Genomic DNA, 17,632 nt, shown 5'->3' with positions numbered 1-17,632 from the left:
CCTTATGTGACCTTGACCTGCAGTTGTGAGAATGCCTTCGAGGTCATTTGAAAAAGAGACTCTGAATATCTCCTGGGAGAAGGCCTTGCACCTCAGAGTAATGTGCTCATGTCTCCAGTTCCAGATAGTAAGCATGTAATCCGGCTTGCCGCCCAGCGAAGCCAGCAGCTCTCCGCCTAAATAAGGTTTATTTAAATCCAAAATGTCTGACAAACAAAAAACTTCGATTTTGACTAGTCACACAGGAGAAAAAACTGTACTTTCAAAAATGTCAGTATATGAGATATGAGAAAATTTTTAGGTTAAAAAAATGAATATCCTGGAATGTAGTACTAAAACCCTAGCCATGCCGATTCAGTAAGAAACTACATCATCTTTTTTTGTTTTAGTTATCAGTTTTGCTAACAAAATCGCTGCCATACCACTGGCAGCAGTGAAAATGACACAGTTGTCGGACCACGAAATTTTTGCATCAATTTGACTTGAACTTGAGAATCCAACAAAAAAAAAAAACATTTAATTTTTGACGACACTCAGTTTTTTCTCGACAAGGGCTGGAATTCAAGTCAGGCTTCAAGGAAAGGATGACAATTGCCTAATCTATCTTAAAAACTAAACAAAGCTGGGCGGTTTCTTCATAGTAATGACATGAGTTGTACAGAAGAGTGTCCTATAGAAAAAAAAATTCCTTCTGGTCTTGCAACTGAGTGTTCAATATAGCACTTGCTTTGCTTTTTAATTGATCGACTGGGAACGCTAGTTGTTTGTTTCCGGCTTCTTTTTGACGTTCCAATGCTCATGTTTATGGTCTGAGAAAAAGAAAATTTCTTCTGTTTCAATTCTAGTGATTCCCGATTAGGGTATTTTAGCTTTCAGGTAAGTACTAACTTTGTCTTCTATTTAACTGATTTGTTTATTTGATGAGTGTACTTTTTTTGAATGATTTCCGTTCAAATTGATTGTCTTCTAACATATTTATCACCAGATTTTTTTTCGTCAGCTCAAAAATGCTCATATTTCGTTAGATCTAATGGTGCAGGCCTTCCCGGTGGCGGTTCTGTATACAATTTGCATGTAAAATGCAAGTCAAGCTAAATTGCGCCCTATTGTTCAACATTCTGGATTGCTTTACTAATTGAATCTGTTTGTGCTTAATAGCAATTAAAAAATCCAACAAACGAACTAATCAAAAAGTTAAGGTAAAACTTAGCTTAAAAATTTGCCCTAACTGAGTTAAGGCGAAAAATGCACGCCTCAATTTTGCCTCAAGCCACCTCAACTACTACCTTAACTCACCTCAAGTTTAACCTAAAATTGAGGGGGAACTACCTTAACTTTTACTTCAAGTCACTTCAAGTTTGCCTGAAAAAATTACCTTAACATTTACCCTAATAGGTAAAACTACCTTAGGCCGCCTAAACTATTACCTTAACTTACCTCAACTTTGAACTAAAACTTGAGGTGAAATTACCTTGAGTTTTACCCGAAATTACCCCAAAATAAATTGAATATTTACCTTAATTGTTAAGGTGAATACACAGTTCAGATAAATTTTCAAGGTAAGCTTGGGGTAACTTAAAGTAAAATTTAAGGTAATTTCACCTAAATTTTTAACGTAAAGTTGAGGTGAGTTAAAGTAAAAGTTAAGGTAGTTCGCCCACATGTTTTAAGGTAAACTTGAGATGAATTAAGGTAGGTAGCAGTTGAGGTGGCTTTAGGCAAGGTTAAGGTGAGCACTTTTTGCCTCAACTGTTGAGGTAACTTAAGTTACTTTTTAAGGTAAACTTACCTATTTTTAGAGGGTAGAAGAAGGAACAATTTCTACTCCGTACTTTGCATATTTCATAAGATAGTAGAAAAATCAAATATTGTTAGCAACTCTGAGAGGCCGGCGGGCTCAACCTTGAAATTGAAGGCGCTGCCCCAAATCTACAGTCTCTTGAACCAAATCGACAAGACTGCCTCTATCAGGACAAAGCCGTACATGTTCCGACTGCCTTGTAAGATCTGAGAAGTACTGAATGCTTTAAAAATTGATAAAATTTTCAACAAAAATGAAATTTTAAAAAAAAAAGATTTTTTTGAAAATCATCCACTCACATGCTTTTGTGTTATAAGTACCAAGTGTTACATTTCGCATATAGTAAAGTATTCAATAGATCCTACACCATCAATTCAAGTTGGAAGAACTTCGAAGACGGATTAAATCTGCAATTACAATCAAGTTTTCGATCACAAACGTGGAAGAGATTTCAGGTTAGGTAAAAAATATTGCAAGAAAATTTGTACAACCATTTTTGACGGAAAACACTCGGCTAAATTGGATAAAAAATGAAAAAAGTCTGAAATTTTAAAGACTTCAGAAACTCGCTAGTCGTCGTCTCCTTTATTGGGTTTAAATTATACGCTCAGCAGCCACTGCCTCTATTAATTGAGCCTCATACCTACAGGCTGATTGACACCAATAAAATCGTTAAGTGAAAACTGGAAGAAGATTCTTCCAGCCATTTTTCTTATGTCTATTTAGAATAAATACCTTTACGATACGCCTCAGGCAAAACATTCCAAAGTTTCTGAGAGGTTCATCTAAAACGTACCTAGTTTTTCTCGATCCTGGGTATATTGATTGGAACAATTCAAATACTCTTTCAAAAGAATACTTTTCTGGAAGAGACTATTTTTAACTGCTATGACCATTAACACGTTCTCTATTGTTTAATCTTTTTCGCTGGTCCCAACAATAGTCTTCTTAAAGATACAGCTGACATTTTTTTGGATGACGAAAGCTCAAATCTACCACAAAAGAGCAAATCTAGGATTAAGACCAAATCCTGAAACACTTAAGAACTTAATTTTACCAGATTTTTGCGTTGAAAATGATAGCTAACACTTTTGTGTTTTAAGCCCAAAACCGCTTTTTTGGTCTGCACCTACCTCAATTGTTTTTACAAATTGTTGCCTTAATACAATCTTTTCACAAATTTTCAATTTTTTTTCAATACTCACTAGGATCGAAGGTGACAAAGGAGTAAGTTTCCTCGGTTCCCTCTCGTAAAATTCGATAGAGTTTCAGGCTTGGGTACTCATAGACGCAAATATTGGGTTTGTTTCCTTTTTCTGCGACCACGAAGGACTTCCGCTGTGGATGTACCTGAAAAGCAAGATGCTTTTTTCACACGAAATGTAAGTAGTCAAACTAATACTTCTGTGACAATTATTAAGTAAATGCACAAAATATTGGTACCGACAGGGCTAATAAGTGTCTTGAGCAATCTTTAATGAAAATAATTAGCAAAACTTTGAATATCTTGGCGGTCAAGGCGCTTCTAAAAGAAATTTAGGGTTGCTGGACCGAACGTTGATGTCGTTAAACACTGCCAAAGAAGGGACCCTTTAGATAGTCAGGGGATCGAATCCTAGAGGAGGCCTCCCTGAAGGACATTATTCACAAAACCAATATTGCCGAAATAAATAACATCAAAATCAATTTAAAATAATTGTTTCATAAGCTTTTATACGAAAAAAAAACACAAACTTGCATCCAAATTTGACCTTAATCACTAACAGTTAAGGCGCCGACCGATCCTCCGCCGATCACTTTCAGATAAGTATGTTTGCGCAACTTGATGCTCAAAACTACTGTGAGGGAGCCGGCAGAGAAGAGGAGATGGTCCTCGTCTAGAATATGAAGATTGGCTCTCTTTGTACAATCATATCCAAACGCGTGGCTAAAAATGATGCAATTGTCACTTTAAATCGATCAAAAATAAAAATACCTATTTTGAAATCACATGTAAAAAATAATTGCAATTAACAAAAACAGTTTTGTATTCACAACCTAAAAGTTGAACAACCTTAATAGTTGTACAACCTTAAACAAATGTTGTACAACCTTAATGGTAAAAAACATGTTTAAAAATACTGAAAAGTTCATGTATACTGAAAAATTAGTATCTGGCTAGGAGCGAGAGATTAAAAAGATTCCAGCCAGGACGCACCAAGCTCCTTTTAATTGTAAAACTAGGCTTTGTTGTTGAAAAATTTTCCGTTAGTATCATAATTCATCACAAAATTACAGAAGTAAGAAAAGTTCTCAAAAAAAGACACATTCAAATGAAACAAATGTTTTTAACCCGATTAAATCAATAAAAAATGCGGCTCATATTCGAGAAAACACGGGTACAAGTGAGAACCAGAAACCATTTCAACACAAAATGTAAATTCAACACAGAAACGAAATGTAACGACAGCAAACTTGAAAATTTCCTCGGCTCTTAAATGGATTGACAAATATTGAGACTGGTGTCCTACAATTTAATACCAGCCAATTTAACGCCGTACATTTTAACACGTAGTCACTTCACTACAAAACAATTTACCCTGCATCGTGTTGAAAATTATGCTAAAATGAGGCTTCCTAAACTACTTAAGACCCTTATCGACAAGTTCGCAATTTATTTTCGATTAGATTTTTCACTAAAAAATTATGATTAGTAAAAAACCAGCTTGTGCTAATTCATAACAATTTGACGTAAAGTTGTCAAGCACATAAAAAAAATGTCATCAGGCATTTAAGAAATCTCAGCGAGAGATATACACCGACTGTCGCAGTTACTAGTGCGGTTTTGGGAGTGACAATTGCCCTCCCAACTAAAGAAAAACTGGTGGAAAGTAGTGGGCAGCGAAAAGTAATGAGCTGCGAAAAACTGCCTTTGTACAGAAAATTAATTTTTTTGATGCATCGAGTGGCCATAAGTTCTTAAAAAACCATACCGTGTTTTAAATGAAAGAGTACGAAACATAGTGTCCGAAACAAAACAAAACTGACTTGTACTTTTTCAGAGCATTATCTAGTTTGGGTTGAACCAGTGAAAAAATTTTCTCATTTTTGTTTGTCATTTCGTATTATTAAAACTAGTTTTTAATCCTACTTAAATTTTGTCAGCTTTTTTTGATTCCTTGCAGATTCCCGGAAACGTAACTGAACGCAAGAAGTTGACTCGTGCACTAGCAACTTTATCACAGGACAATCGCCCTAATTGTCGGGTTGCTTTCTTTGCGTTTATGTGCCAACAATTCGAAAAAAAAAGCTGAAAAAGCTATCACGTTATATGTTTAAATTTGAGAACGGTTCTCAATGTGAAAGATGTTTTGGCTGTTGGCGTTGATTAAACTGTTTTTACTATTCCTGTACTGGCTCAAAATGTCTGGAAATCTAGGCCCTATTAGTCAAAGGCCGTCTAATTATTTGCGGGCCTTTGAAACTCATTGAACTATTGCTTGTTTTTGGTTCATTTTGGAACGATTCGCAATTTATTGTTCCAAAATGAAATTATATGCAAGTTCATTGCATTTAATTTTGGAAAGATTCATTGAAACTATTGGCAAAGTCATTTCTGCTCAAAACTTGAGCGAATTAAGTAGCCCAAAATTGTCTGGCTTTAAATGGCAAAAATTTCTCTCGTTTAATTCTTAGATGCTTGCCGAAGTGCCCAAGTAAGTTTTATTTTCATTTTGGAATAAAACGGTGTTAAGTTATAAAAATGGTTTTAAACTGTGGCGATGTTAAATTGCTGAGGCAACAAAAAAGGGAGTTAAGTTATCTATGGTTTTAAGTTGTTTAGAGTTGAAAAAAGGGGAGAACCATTGAGACCAAAACCATGAAACTAGAACAAAAACAAATATTAAGCTGAAGCAAAAACAGATTCAACAAGACTCTTTTTTCATAAATAACAGGACAAAGCACTTTAAGGCTTTTCCGACTGAACTTTAGGGCCAATTTTAAAAAAAAAATGCTTCTAAATTGACCAAAAAATAAAAAAAACTAAAGTTTTTTTTTCTTTTTTTTTCGTATTTTTCCCAACACACACTAATGTAAACTACAAAGGACGTATTTGGCGTATAGCGTCTTGTCTTCCCAGAATACATGAGATGCTTCAATTCAGTTGGAACTTATTGATCCACCGCTTACGCGTGTTAAAAGAACGCAGTATATCGCGCGTTAATTATCCCAAATTGATCAAATTAACATTTTCCAAATCCCCATAACTTAACAAAAAACAATCACAGGTGAATTATCTTTTTAAATTTGAGCTCAAGAAAACAATGTTTTTTACATAATGAAAAAAATTCCGTGGAACATGCTTAGTTGAAAAGTCCAAAACTGACTGAATAAAAAAAATCGCGCAAAGCATAAATAATCCGCACTTTCTTCGAAAGTCGGAACAAAGAGAAAAAGTCAAAACACCGAGACTGCTGGCAACTAGGCGAAGCCCTGAATGTTTCGACTGCTTTTTTACTGGTCTCAAATAGCTTTGGTTTGAGACCAGTAAAAAAGTCGGAATAAAAAGATAAAGCCAAAACACAGAGACGGTTCACAACTAGGCGAAGCCCTGAACGTTTAGACTGCTCATTTACTGGTCTCAAATAGTTTTTAACCCCTCCAAACAATTAAAATATGTTTATATGATTAAGTGCTACAAACTTGGGTCGTTACTGATTCTTAGTTCTTAGATAATTTTTTTTAAAAAAGCCAAAAATTCGTAAACCGATTTTTTAAAATTTTTTTTTCAATTGTTTTTTCTTTTTGTGGGTGTGATAAAACGGGTCTGCACTAAACCCTAAAATTTAGGCATACTGGACGGTAACAAAAAATGGGCAAAATGCGCAACCTTTATTGTCTACACAACACACAAAAAAAACACACACTATACAAAAGTTGCTCCCCATTTTCAATGGTCGGGACAATTGTCCACCAATTTTTGCCAAGCAACAAAATCCAAGTTTTGTACAACTTTTTCTTTCACAAGATGAATTGCAAAAATTAATTTTTTCAGCTAGTGTTGACATAAACAAATGCGCTCAACGCTCGATAACCACATTGACTCAGTTTTTACATTAAGGGAGCATGCAAAGAATCAAATTTAGCCTTTAATTCAATTATAATAAATGTCTCTCATATGCCACAAAAATCGAAACTCAAAGAGAAGACAATGTTTCGCAGCGCTATCGAAAATGCATTAAAAACAGCAAGACTGCTCGTATATCAGGGCAAAGCCCTGAATGTTCCTACTGTCCCTTAAATCATATCGAATTGTTTTTGGGAAATGAAAATATTGAAAACCTATAAATTTTGGACAAAATCAAAGTGTAAAATTTTGAGTGGTACGAAATTAATACGACCAATTAGCTAGCCTCAATTCAATTTGGAACGATTTTGTTGTTCGGGATAATTCACCACGCATAAATAATTCGCGTTACACTCTCAAAATTTTCAATAAACTCTTCAAAGCGCGCATTATTTAGTCCAGAGCATAGCCAATTTGGCAATTTTCAAACCCCTAGATTTTTACAAAAAATGATTGGGGGTAAAATATCTTTTTAATTTTGAACTCAGGAAGTCGATATCTTTAATAGGATATAAAAAATGTTTGGCGAAAAATGATTGAATGAAAAAATTCATACCGAGCATAAATATTCCGTTTTCTTCGAAAGTCGGAACAGCAATACATTGACTTATTAAAAAATAATAGATAAACCATTAAAAAATGAACATAATATTTGATATAACGTTCTTACTGTAAAGTTAGAAGGGATTCGGGTATTTCTGAATTTTCGGATACTCTGGGTTTCGTCACCAATTCATGGTGATCGTAATAAAAATCTTCGGGAATTTTATGAAGAAGCTCTTCCTCGTTTGCTTCAACAAGTGTCGGCTCAGAATGAACAACTTGTGCAGAAACCTCTGTAACAGGAGGTACTTCTGTTTTGTTAACATCTGCGGAGCTCTCCGGTGTATCCTGTAAGCTTTTCGGTTCTGTATGTACTGATACGTCGGGATCAACAAATTGTTCTGGTTTCAGATTAGATTCATCGCTCTTTCTACTTTCTCTTTCCGCTTCAAAATTTAGTTCATCGTTATTATCAGTATTTTCGACTTCTTCTGGCTGTTTTTTGTCTTCATCTGGCTGTTTTTCGACTTCTTCTGGCTGTTTTTCGACTTCTTCTGGCTGTTTTTCCTCTTCTTCTGACGCAGGCAGATTTTCTTTTACTGCGTCTGTTTCCTCTGCCAAAGTATTTTCTGTGTCTTCGTCAGCTCCTTCGTCCCCAGTCCCATTATCGGCTACAGCGTCAATAACTGCGTTTACAGAATTTTGAATTTGTTCTTCTAATTGAGCAGCATTATCGGTTACGATTTCGTCCGCATCCTTCTCAGTGTTCTCGACGTTGTTTGCTGATGTTGAATCAGACTCTTCAGACATTTCTGAAATTACTCAAAAATAGCAGCGGATACCAATTGATTTATTTGCCAGATTAGAGTAATGGCTCAAAAAATGCAAAACTTGCAGAGTTTTGTTGTTGTAATTCCTACCAAAGTTATCTACAAATTGGAAATTGTCAACAAGGATAGCCTGTTGCTGTGCAAGTAGCAGATAATGTTCCAATCACCTTCAAAAAACTACAAAATTAGGTTGTTTTTTCTTGGAAATAGTGTGGTTTTTTGTGCGCAACGTGATGAGAGAAAAAAAACGCGTAGAAACTAAATGAATTAGGCATAATCGACAACAATTTTTTTCAAAAAATGATAAAAAACTAAAACTCAGCTTAAGAGCTTAATAGAGCTTCAAAAACTAGTTTTCCTTTAATTAACATCAAGTTTCCGTAGCCTCAATTAAAATAACACTCAATGTCAAAATTTTCAAACCGGTTTCTCTCAACCTCGTAACAATTTTTTGACTGAAAATGCTTTATTATGATGTATCACTCGACCCATTCCGATGATTAATTGTGAAGCCTGATTCTGTGTGGAGAACAAAAGCAAATCAAACTGCAACACAGCAAAAGACAAAATTCCCGTCACTTTTCAATAGTCAAAACAAAAAAAACAAATTCACTGTGTGGAGAACAAAAGCAAATCAAACTGCAACACAGCAAAAGACAAAATTCCCGTCACTTTTCAATAGTCAAAACAAAAAAAACAAATTCACTGGCAGGCAAACCTAGGAACAGGATAAACCTTATTTTATAATGAAGTCAGCCGTATAATTAAATCAACCGTCGTGTAAATTACCTATTTTTTTATTTGTTAGAAGAGAAAAAGATTTCAATCAGAGAACGAATAGTTTATTACGCGATACCATTTCTATGGCCAGAAAAAAAATTGGAAAACTCAGAAACTACTTTGAACAACTTCTTATTCCGACAATTGAAAATGAAGGAACTTCGTCTTCGAAGGTGCTTTAGTTTTTCTTTTTTTTTTGTTTTTCACGCACAATCAGGTACTATAAATAATCATAGTAACGGTTTGAGTGATATATCATACTGAAGCCCTTTCACTCCTGATCCGAACTATATCAACAAATTTGCAAAAAATTTCTCATTATCGAGATAATTAGTCTAAATTCGAGCAAACAAAACGAAAATAAAAGACTTATAATAGGCTTGAAATTAGCATAAATAGTAGTATTAAAAATCAAGTTAAGCCGAAAAAAACTTAGTTATAATCCAGTAAAATGTATTTTCGAAACTTTTTTAGTGATTTTATGGGAATTAATTTCTATATATTTATTGAAGTTCTAGGCTTTCGTTCAGAGCCTTTCATAACCACATGAAAAAAATACGATGCAAATTGAAAAAAAAGTTTCGTAGTGATTTTTTTTATAATGATCGGAAGTTTCTATGCTAATTTGTTTTAAATAATTATATATCAATAAAATTTAATTCTCAGCATAAGAGGCTATGGACATTTTGGAGTGCGGTCTGTATTTAGACAATCGCGTACTCTTGCCAGTAAGCATTCTCAACCAATCTGAACCGATATGAGAAAGCAAACTTACGAAATAAATAACTATTAATTATTATTTTTTTCCTTTGTCTCGATTCTGATTGGTTAATACATTATTTGTCTGCTTACTGACGCGGTTGTCTAAATACTGCTAATCCGACAGACATTTTTGTATCACAAATTGTTCCATGTTAGTTTTTATTTTTAATCATTTTCATGACCAGTTTTTCATGACCATTAATTATTCGAATTTTTTCTCTTGAAAATTACTGATTTTAAATTACAGTAAGAGAATGAAAATTGTTGGACAAAAAAAAAATGTTTCACAAAAGAAACAGAGGAATCTCGTTTTTTTCTTAAGAAAAATTTTGAGAAACAATCAAAATATTCGTTCGTTTATTGTTTTCAAGAAAACTGCTCATGTTGTAAAAGAAGCAATATTTATTTTCTTCTTCCCTATTCATTTTAGCAGTAGTTAAAATGCCGTTTTTAAAGGAACTGGATACAAAATCTGAACCTCTTTGGAAGGAATGGGACGAAAAAGCTAATAAATCTGGACTTCTTCATACAGTCTACTGGGTCAACGGAAATGAATATGCAGGAGATTGGGTTAAAAACAAGAAAACAGGTCAGATTGTTATGCTTGTATAATTTTGAATCTTTGTTCAAACTGGTGGCTAAGTCAATAAGTAGAATGGTCTGAGAGCAGAATGGGTCCAAGAGCAGAAAAACAGAAAAATATTAGTTTTTACAAGCTAATCGGTAAATTAATCATAAGAAATGTCAAGATTACCATACAAACGAATATTTTAAGTGGTAAAAACGGCAGATCAATGTAAAATAAATTCCAGAAACGTTTTCGACATAAAAGTCATCATCAGCCAATCTAAAAAACAAAGCACCTGTAAAACCGGAATAGAAATGGATGTGTAGAAATTACACAAAATGTATAAAAACTAACATTAAAAACAAACGGAATATTTTAAGCATAATTTAATCACTTTAATCAAGATGAAACTATTCAATTCATGTAAAAATTATGCATTTTCTTGCTGTTTTTGACAATTCTAATAATGTTTTTTTTTTTCATCAATTAGCCCATATAAACTAATAAAAGTCAATTTTTTTCTGCTCTTGGACCCATTCTGCCCTTGGACCATTCTGCTTATCGCTCCGCCTCCGTTCAAACTAAAGACAGAGCGTCACAGAGCAGAACAATACTCGTATAGTCGAAAACCAATAATCCTCGTTGTTCAAAGAGATTTTGCTCTTTGGATAATAGATTTGCTTTGATAACCAGCTAATCCAAGCAAACCTAATATCCATAAGATTTTCCTTTAGTCTATTGGATTTGCAGTTTCCTTGTAGTTTCCAAAAATAACTAAGTTCCGTTATTTGGTAGTTTCGGCATTAATTTTCGAATACAGCAACTCCAATTATGTGCCAATTTTGCTGATCTAGTCATATTTTATTTTGTTGCGAGTTGCTTTCAGCTAAATTAAATTTTCAGGTTTTTCGATTGATCGAGAATGCGGTGGTTCTGCGGGTACACAATTTTTTATTTCAATTTCTGTTCAATTTTGGGAATCGAGCAATGAGTAATACTGGGCTTTTTTGTGTCAACTTGAAATCCTCAAGCATATTCACAATTTTCCAATTCGACAATTCCTTGTCATCGCAGCTATTTGTTAAGATAACGGGCGAAGTCCCATTTGTAAAAAGATTGTTCATTTGTACCAAAATGAAAAACTGGTCCCACTTGTACCAAAATTATTCAACTTGATTTCGGATTGGTCGAATTGTGAGCCAGCGATTTATTACATTAATTTTTTTACTATTCAAACAAGAAAACTAAACAGCAGAATAGTGAGCGCCGCAGTCGCGCCAACGTGTTGCGAGCTCGCCAACAGAGAGTAGGACTGTATACGAAAAAAGGAGATGGTTATTATTTACCGGCGACCTTAAACCAAGAGCTTAAAATAGTCGGCCTAGTAGTCTTCGGCCAATTGAATGTTTTTTTTAGTAATAACGCGATTGATTTTTTATTTTGGTGCAAATGGGACTGATTTATCATTTTGGTACTGGTGATTACTCTCGATATAATGTAAACCCAGATGTAGTAAGATCAACCATAACGATTTTGGGTGAGTGGGTTATATAGGTCTAGTCGAAAGATTTTTTTTATGGATTAAATGATCTCAGTTTCATAGCTGTTTAAAAATTGTCCTAAAAATTAATTGACTCGAGAAATGGTCCACGAAATAATGCGTTATTGCCGGTTAAAAAAATTTTTTAAATGCTTTTGTATCAAAAGTTTTAAATTTCTTAAGGAAAGGGTACGCAGAAGTGGAAGAACGGGGCTGTATATGACGGAGATTGGAAAGATGACAAGATGCATGGTTTTGGAACGTTGAGCATCCCAGATAAAAACGGAGGATATAAGCGTCTCTATGCAGGCGGCTGGAAAAATGGCAAGCGTCATGTTAGTTTAAAATTAAATTGAGGCTTATTACAAGCATAATTACTATTTCGATTTTTAAAATGAGTTTTAAAATAACCTTAAATTGCCAATTAAAATATCTTATCTTATGTAAAGAACCTGTACTCTATATTTTTCATAGGGATACGGTACCCAATTTTATCCTAATAACGAAACTTTCGAAGGGGAGTGGTATCAAGACAAACGCTCAGGATGGGGTAGACATTACTACGTGGACACAAGCGTTTATGAAGGTGAATGGTACGATGACATGCGACACGGAAAGGGCATGCTTAGGCTGCGTAAGTTTTGTCTATCAATTTGAAACACGCACTTTATTTCTTGTGTTCATGTCGTTTTTCAGTTAAGTTCAGTAAATTAGGGTAGGTGTATCAGTAGTATTGTTCAGTTACATACAAAATTTTTTAGTAGATAAAAATGTTGCGGTATAATTTTAATTTTTTAACTATAGCTAATGACAACCGCTATGAGGGGCAGTGGCTGTTTGACAAGAAGAATGGACCTGGATCTTTCTATTATTTGGACAAAGGACAGCTGTATGAGGGCGTGTGGAAAGACGACATCCCCAAGTGCGGCCAGATGATTGATTACGGAAGAGACGTTGCCTCAAATCCGACACAGTACCCGCTGAGCGAAGTAAGCAAAACATTGAACCTCTCAGCCTAAAATTTTAAAAAGCATTTGCACAAAAAACTATCCCACTCCCGTGTTTGAAATAAAATCGCCTTTTTGCTTTAATCAAATCCTAATTTAGGAAGTTTCATACTAACAAAATTCAGGCAACTGGATAACTCATTTATAGAAAATTTAAATGATGTTTATTAATACTGAAAGTTATGTGCTAGTGCCTTGCTAAATCGTCAACAGTGTTACCGGAACCTGCAAATGAGTGAGTTATTCAATAGAAAAAATATCGAAATGATGTATTAGTTAAAATTGGCTAGTTTAAATAGCTTAGTTTTTACTTATAGAACTCTTAATCTTAATTTTCTCGCGACCGATGATAAGAAAAGTCTAAATGACTTTTTAGTCTCCTAGAGAATACGAATAAGAAATACATTGACACTTGAAATTTTGTCTTGTTCAATAATGTCTGTTGCATGTCTTATATTCGCTGATAGAAAATTATTTCGTATTCAATGGGTAATGATAGGTAATTAGCCAGTAAATGTTTCCAGGTTAAGCTAGCCGACGCGGAAGGAGTTCTCGACGAAGCTACCAATGCAGTTTTGAATGAATTGGAAGACGAAAATGGTTTATGAATCAACCTAGACTATAGTTTGCTTGTCAGTGAAACTGGAAAATTATGTTTGTTATAAAAATAATTGTCAAAAAACAAGCAAAGCCATATTTGTGGTGTTTTTTCTTTAAATAAATATGGTTCATTATTTCCTATCCGAAACTCATTATCATTCGTGCAAGGCTTGCATATTTTTCAAAAATGGAATGACAACAGCTTGTCCCTTGTTGAAGCCTATGCTTAATATAAGTAATTTTCTGATAAAAGTCAAGTTAATGTCGGCTCAAGGCTTAATAGAAAATGGTTTGACGATTTGATTTTAAAAATGTCCTCATCGACATATCATTATTAGATTGAGTGTTATATTCCTAGTCAACATTTGTTTCCAAAGTAATCATGTAATTCAAAGTTATCGCTTTAGCTTAACTATTTTTGGAGAACAAAAACTGAAAATATAGAGCTGTTTCATTGGTGTCAAAGCGTTAATTGGAGGGCTGAGGTCCGTGAGTTGTGCTACGACGATAAACGTCGCTAATGTGATCACCTTGAGGCGAAAAATCATCAATCATGCCTAGGTTAAAGTCGCGCAGAGTCGCAACATAAATCTCAGAATCAAAAAAGTATGTTAGTGTATTAATCAGACTGCTGGACTAGGGCGAAGACCTAAATGATTTGATTTGACTGCCCTTAAGTTTCATTTTTTTTGCGTACCGTCTGAAGATAGAACACTGGAATTCTTTTTTTGCATACCGGCTGTATATAGAACACAATATTTCTTTTTTTTTCTTGCGTAAGTGCTGTATATACAAAACTTCTTTTTTTTTGCTTTTTGCGCGCCGAGTATATATAGAGCATTGGAGACAATTCACGCTTTACCTGGGTTGAGGAGTTCCACTTTCTGAATCGGTCTATCACATTGACGATGTTCGGTTCAAAATACATGATTGAAAACAATTTTTCGAAAGACTTCAAAAGCAAAATAATTAGACAAAGATACAACAAGGATAATCCATTGCTGAGTAAAAAAAAACCAGTGTCCCAAACACAATGATTAAAGTAAACGATTGCAAAAAATTGAAACAAGTTCTAATTTTTTTCAGCTTATTTCAACTAAATGAACTAAACTGTGAATTTACGATTGACTCTCATCGTTTAGTTAGAATCTTTTGCGTCATTCGATCTAAAAAACAGGCAATTTCGAATATTTGTGCAGAAATGTTTGAAGTTTTTCCAAATGATGTTAAGAAATTTCAAAAAAAAGTACTGGAGTTTAAATAATATTTTATGGCTGTATGAAAGTGACAAAGCTTATCCTTATGTGATGAGCCTGCTCGCTTGTTTTACTCGATTGAAATTGAACTAAAACTCAAAACTTTAAAACTCGTTTTTCTCTACAATGGGACCACTTTTCGAAAAAAAAATAAGTTCAAAATATCACGCCACCCATTTCGAAAAAATGGTTTTAATTTAAAACATCACGCCGCCCGTTTCGACGATAAGTTGTGGGAGCTAATTCTGAGCGATAACCAAAAAATTGTTAAAAAACACAAAAACGACGTTCTTCTCTAGTTTCAATGGTAGAAACAAAAAATTTAAACGCATGTAATAAATGCTGAATTTAAACTCATCAAGCACAAACTTAACACAATCGCAAAGAACTTCAGCTCATTTTTGTACTGACTCTGCCGAAATATAGTTTGAGAGTCAAATACTGTTGATAGAGTTTTATTCCTTCAGTTAGATGATCAACAGAACCAAACATGCTTTTATTACTTTTCAGTTGAACCAATGGGAACATACTTTGTTTCGTTTAAAAAAAAATCAAACACGTTTTTCTGATAATTTGATAACTCTACCCAAAAAACTAATTCGAAAGTGTTGTTTCCAGAACGAAGTAGGAATGAAAAAATTGTATTTAGGTTTGTTTTGGTTTCTCTATACTTTTCCACCGCAAAATCAAATCAAACAAACGTCAGATGCATTTGAGAAAATTATTTATTAGAAAACTCTTAGCGTTGTAGTATCGATACTAAAAACTTAAGAACCAAAACACTCTGTGACGAGAAAAAGACTTGTGAATATTTATTATTTTGGTTCAACTTAAAGCTAGAAAAAAAATAGAAAAAACTTCCTATTTAGACTATTTAGCTGTTGAAAACAGTTAAAAACCTCGAAGATTTTTGTGTTTTTTTTTCAGATTTTTATACCTTTCTCTTCTCATACCCTATTTAAATAAAATCACATAAGTTTGAAGAAACAAAAACGAGAAAACATGCTCCAGAACCACGCGAGAACCAAATCGAGAGCCAAGTGAATTTTCCTTTAAATTTCAATCGGGGAGATTGATCATTGGATCCCAATTGGATAATTCAGATAAATTTGCCCTAAAAACTGATTTGACGTTTTCGGTTCCACCACGATTTGGAATCAAAATTGGAATCAAAGGTTTATTTAATATAGAAGTATATGTCACCTTTCATTGGCAAATAAATTAGGTACAATAAATACTATATCAGGAATACTATATGGACCGGGCCTTAACTGCGCAACTTGTTTTGGTCCTTAAAACATAACATAAAAAAAATGTTGAATGATATTTTAGCTAAAATACATGGGTTTTAAACCTTATGATCAGAGGAACATATCAATCAATTCTGAACTGTCAGTGAAGCAGTTTAATTTTAAGACTTTTACAAAAAGTTTTGTTGATTGGAGCTATTATATGTCATCAAATCAGCTGGTAGCAAACTGTTTTCTATCAGAAAGTTGAAGAATTTTTTGAGAACTCGAATTTTTCATTGTGTTTGATCTGTTGAAAGGGATTGGTATCACATTGCGGGCGTTTGTTCTAGTATTATATCAACATTTTACTTGCGCAGACCCGCAAGAAAGTTATCAGGAATTTTTGCAAAATTTATGAAACTGTTTCGCTAAGTAACTGACCGTGAAAAAAATTGTACACTGTTTGAATGCCATTATCTGCAAATTACATTTTGATATGATCATATTTCTATTTGTCTAGCATTGTTCGAGGATAATAAATTTTATGCAAAAAAAATTGTGTACGATTTCGTTTGTTGTTAGATCCATAAACAAGCAGCGCATATGAAACAATTGGTACAACGTACGCTGTTTAAAACCTGAGTAAGGAAAATTTTGATAAAATTTCACGTCCCCTTATAAATAATACGTTTAACTCTAGCTAATTTTCTGCAATTGGAATTGACAGGTTCTTGGAATTAATGTTTTGGAGCAATAAAAACTCTTAATTACTTGTAATTTTCTTTAAACTTAGGCATAACTTTCTTTTAAAAATGTCATGCACCATACGTTTGCAAAAATACAAAAATTTACACTTTGTTGATTCAATGGGTTCCCAAGCTTATCACCCCGTGTTTTGTAACCCCCTTTTTCTTAACCCCCTCACATATAACCCCCAAATCAGATAACCCCACTACAATTTAACCCCTTTTTAAAACCAATTGTTAGAATCAAAGTGAAAGTTACTTGAAAAGGATTCGGAACCATATCGTCGGTAAACATCAAAGCTTTAATTGCGAAAAATTTTGCAAACCAAAATGAGTTAACACGCACGCTGCTAAATGCGTTTTAGATTTGAACAGAAATGACCTTGCCGATAGTCTAGACTTTGATATGAACTTGAAAACGAATCCGACCGACATGATTCAAATTGGTGCATATACAAAACAGTCCAAAACCATTTGAATTTCTTGACCTTGATCTTTTGGCGCCGACAGAATTGATCTACGCGTTGAAAACTCAAACATGGGCTTAATTAAGATCAAAGAGCCAAAGATGGAAGAAATTTTTGGATAACAACCAAAGGCCTCATGGTATAATTGTTAAAGCGTTAGTCTCAAAATCTAGAGTTCAAAGGATCGAATCCCTGGCGGCACAAAAAATTTTCCAATTTTCCCAAAAAAGTTGAATTTCGGGTAAATTTGATAACGGGTATATCAAGGGTACAATAAATGGGTTAACCTTACAGGGTTGGGCGGAGGGATTTATGTTGGGCTTGTATGTATTTGGGCTTGTATGTTGGGCTTGTATGTATTTATTATTTTGCCGGTTTCAAATCGACTCTAGC

The 17,632-nt window shown here is 34.0% G+C and overlaps 2 protein-coding genes across 4 annotated transcripts in view; one reads left to right on the top strand and one right to left on the bottom strand.

Annotated features, from left to right (window-relative positions):
• Nucleotides 1–8,293, bottom strand: part of LOC134845297 (cilia- and flagella-associated protein 44-like) — a 38,795-nt gene extending 30,502 nt beyond the window's left edge. For all 3 annotated transcript variants that reach the window (XM_063862254.1, XM_063862255.1, XM_063862256.1), the window contains exons 1-4: nucleotides 7,579–8,293; nucleotides 3,566–3,728; nucleotides 3,007–3,151; nucleotides 2–176 (exon numbers count right to left, since the gene is read on the bottom strand). In XM_063862254.1, coding sequence (XP_063718324.1) covers nucleotides 2–176; nucleotides 3,007–3,151; nucleotides 3,566–3,728; nucleotides 7,579–8,261 — 1,166 coding nt within the window. In that variant the 5' untranslated portion in view covers nucleotides 8,262–8,293. The remainder of the gene's footprint in view (nucleotide 1; nucleotides 177–3,006; nucleotides 3,152–3,565; nucleotides 3,729–7,578) is intronic.
• Nucleotides 8,294–10,221: 1,928 nt separating this feature from the next.
• Nucleotides 10,222–13,672, top strand: LOC134844002 (MORN repeat-containing protein 3-like). The gene is made up of 5 exons (XM_063860442.1): nucleotides 10,222–10,412; nucleotides 12,115–12,266; nucleotides 12,406–12,565; nucleotides 12,736–12,920; nucleotides 13,463–13,672. Exons 1-5 carry the CDS (start codon nucleotides 10,265–10,267, stop codon nucleotides 13,544–13,546), a joined length of 729 nt encoding a protein of 242 aa, XP_063716512.1. The 5' UTR covers nucleotides 10,222–10,264; the 3' UTR covers nucleotides 13,547–13,672.
• Nucleotides 13,673–17,632: the final 3,960 nt, after the last annotated feature.

The sequence above is a fragment of the Symsagittifera roscoffensis genome, chromosome 4 (genome assembly GCF_963678635.1).
Source record: "Symsagittifera roscoffensis chromosome 4, txSymRosc1.1, whole genome shotgun sequence".
Taxonomy (NCBI): domain Eukaryota; kingdom Metazoa; phylum Xenacoelomorpha; order Acoela; family Convolutidae; genus Symsagittifera; species Symsagittifera roscoffensis.
This window is presented reverse-complemented; position numbering and strand designations above follow the sequence as displayed.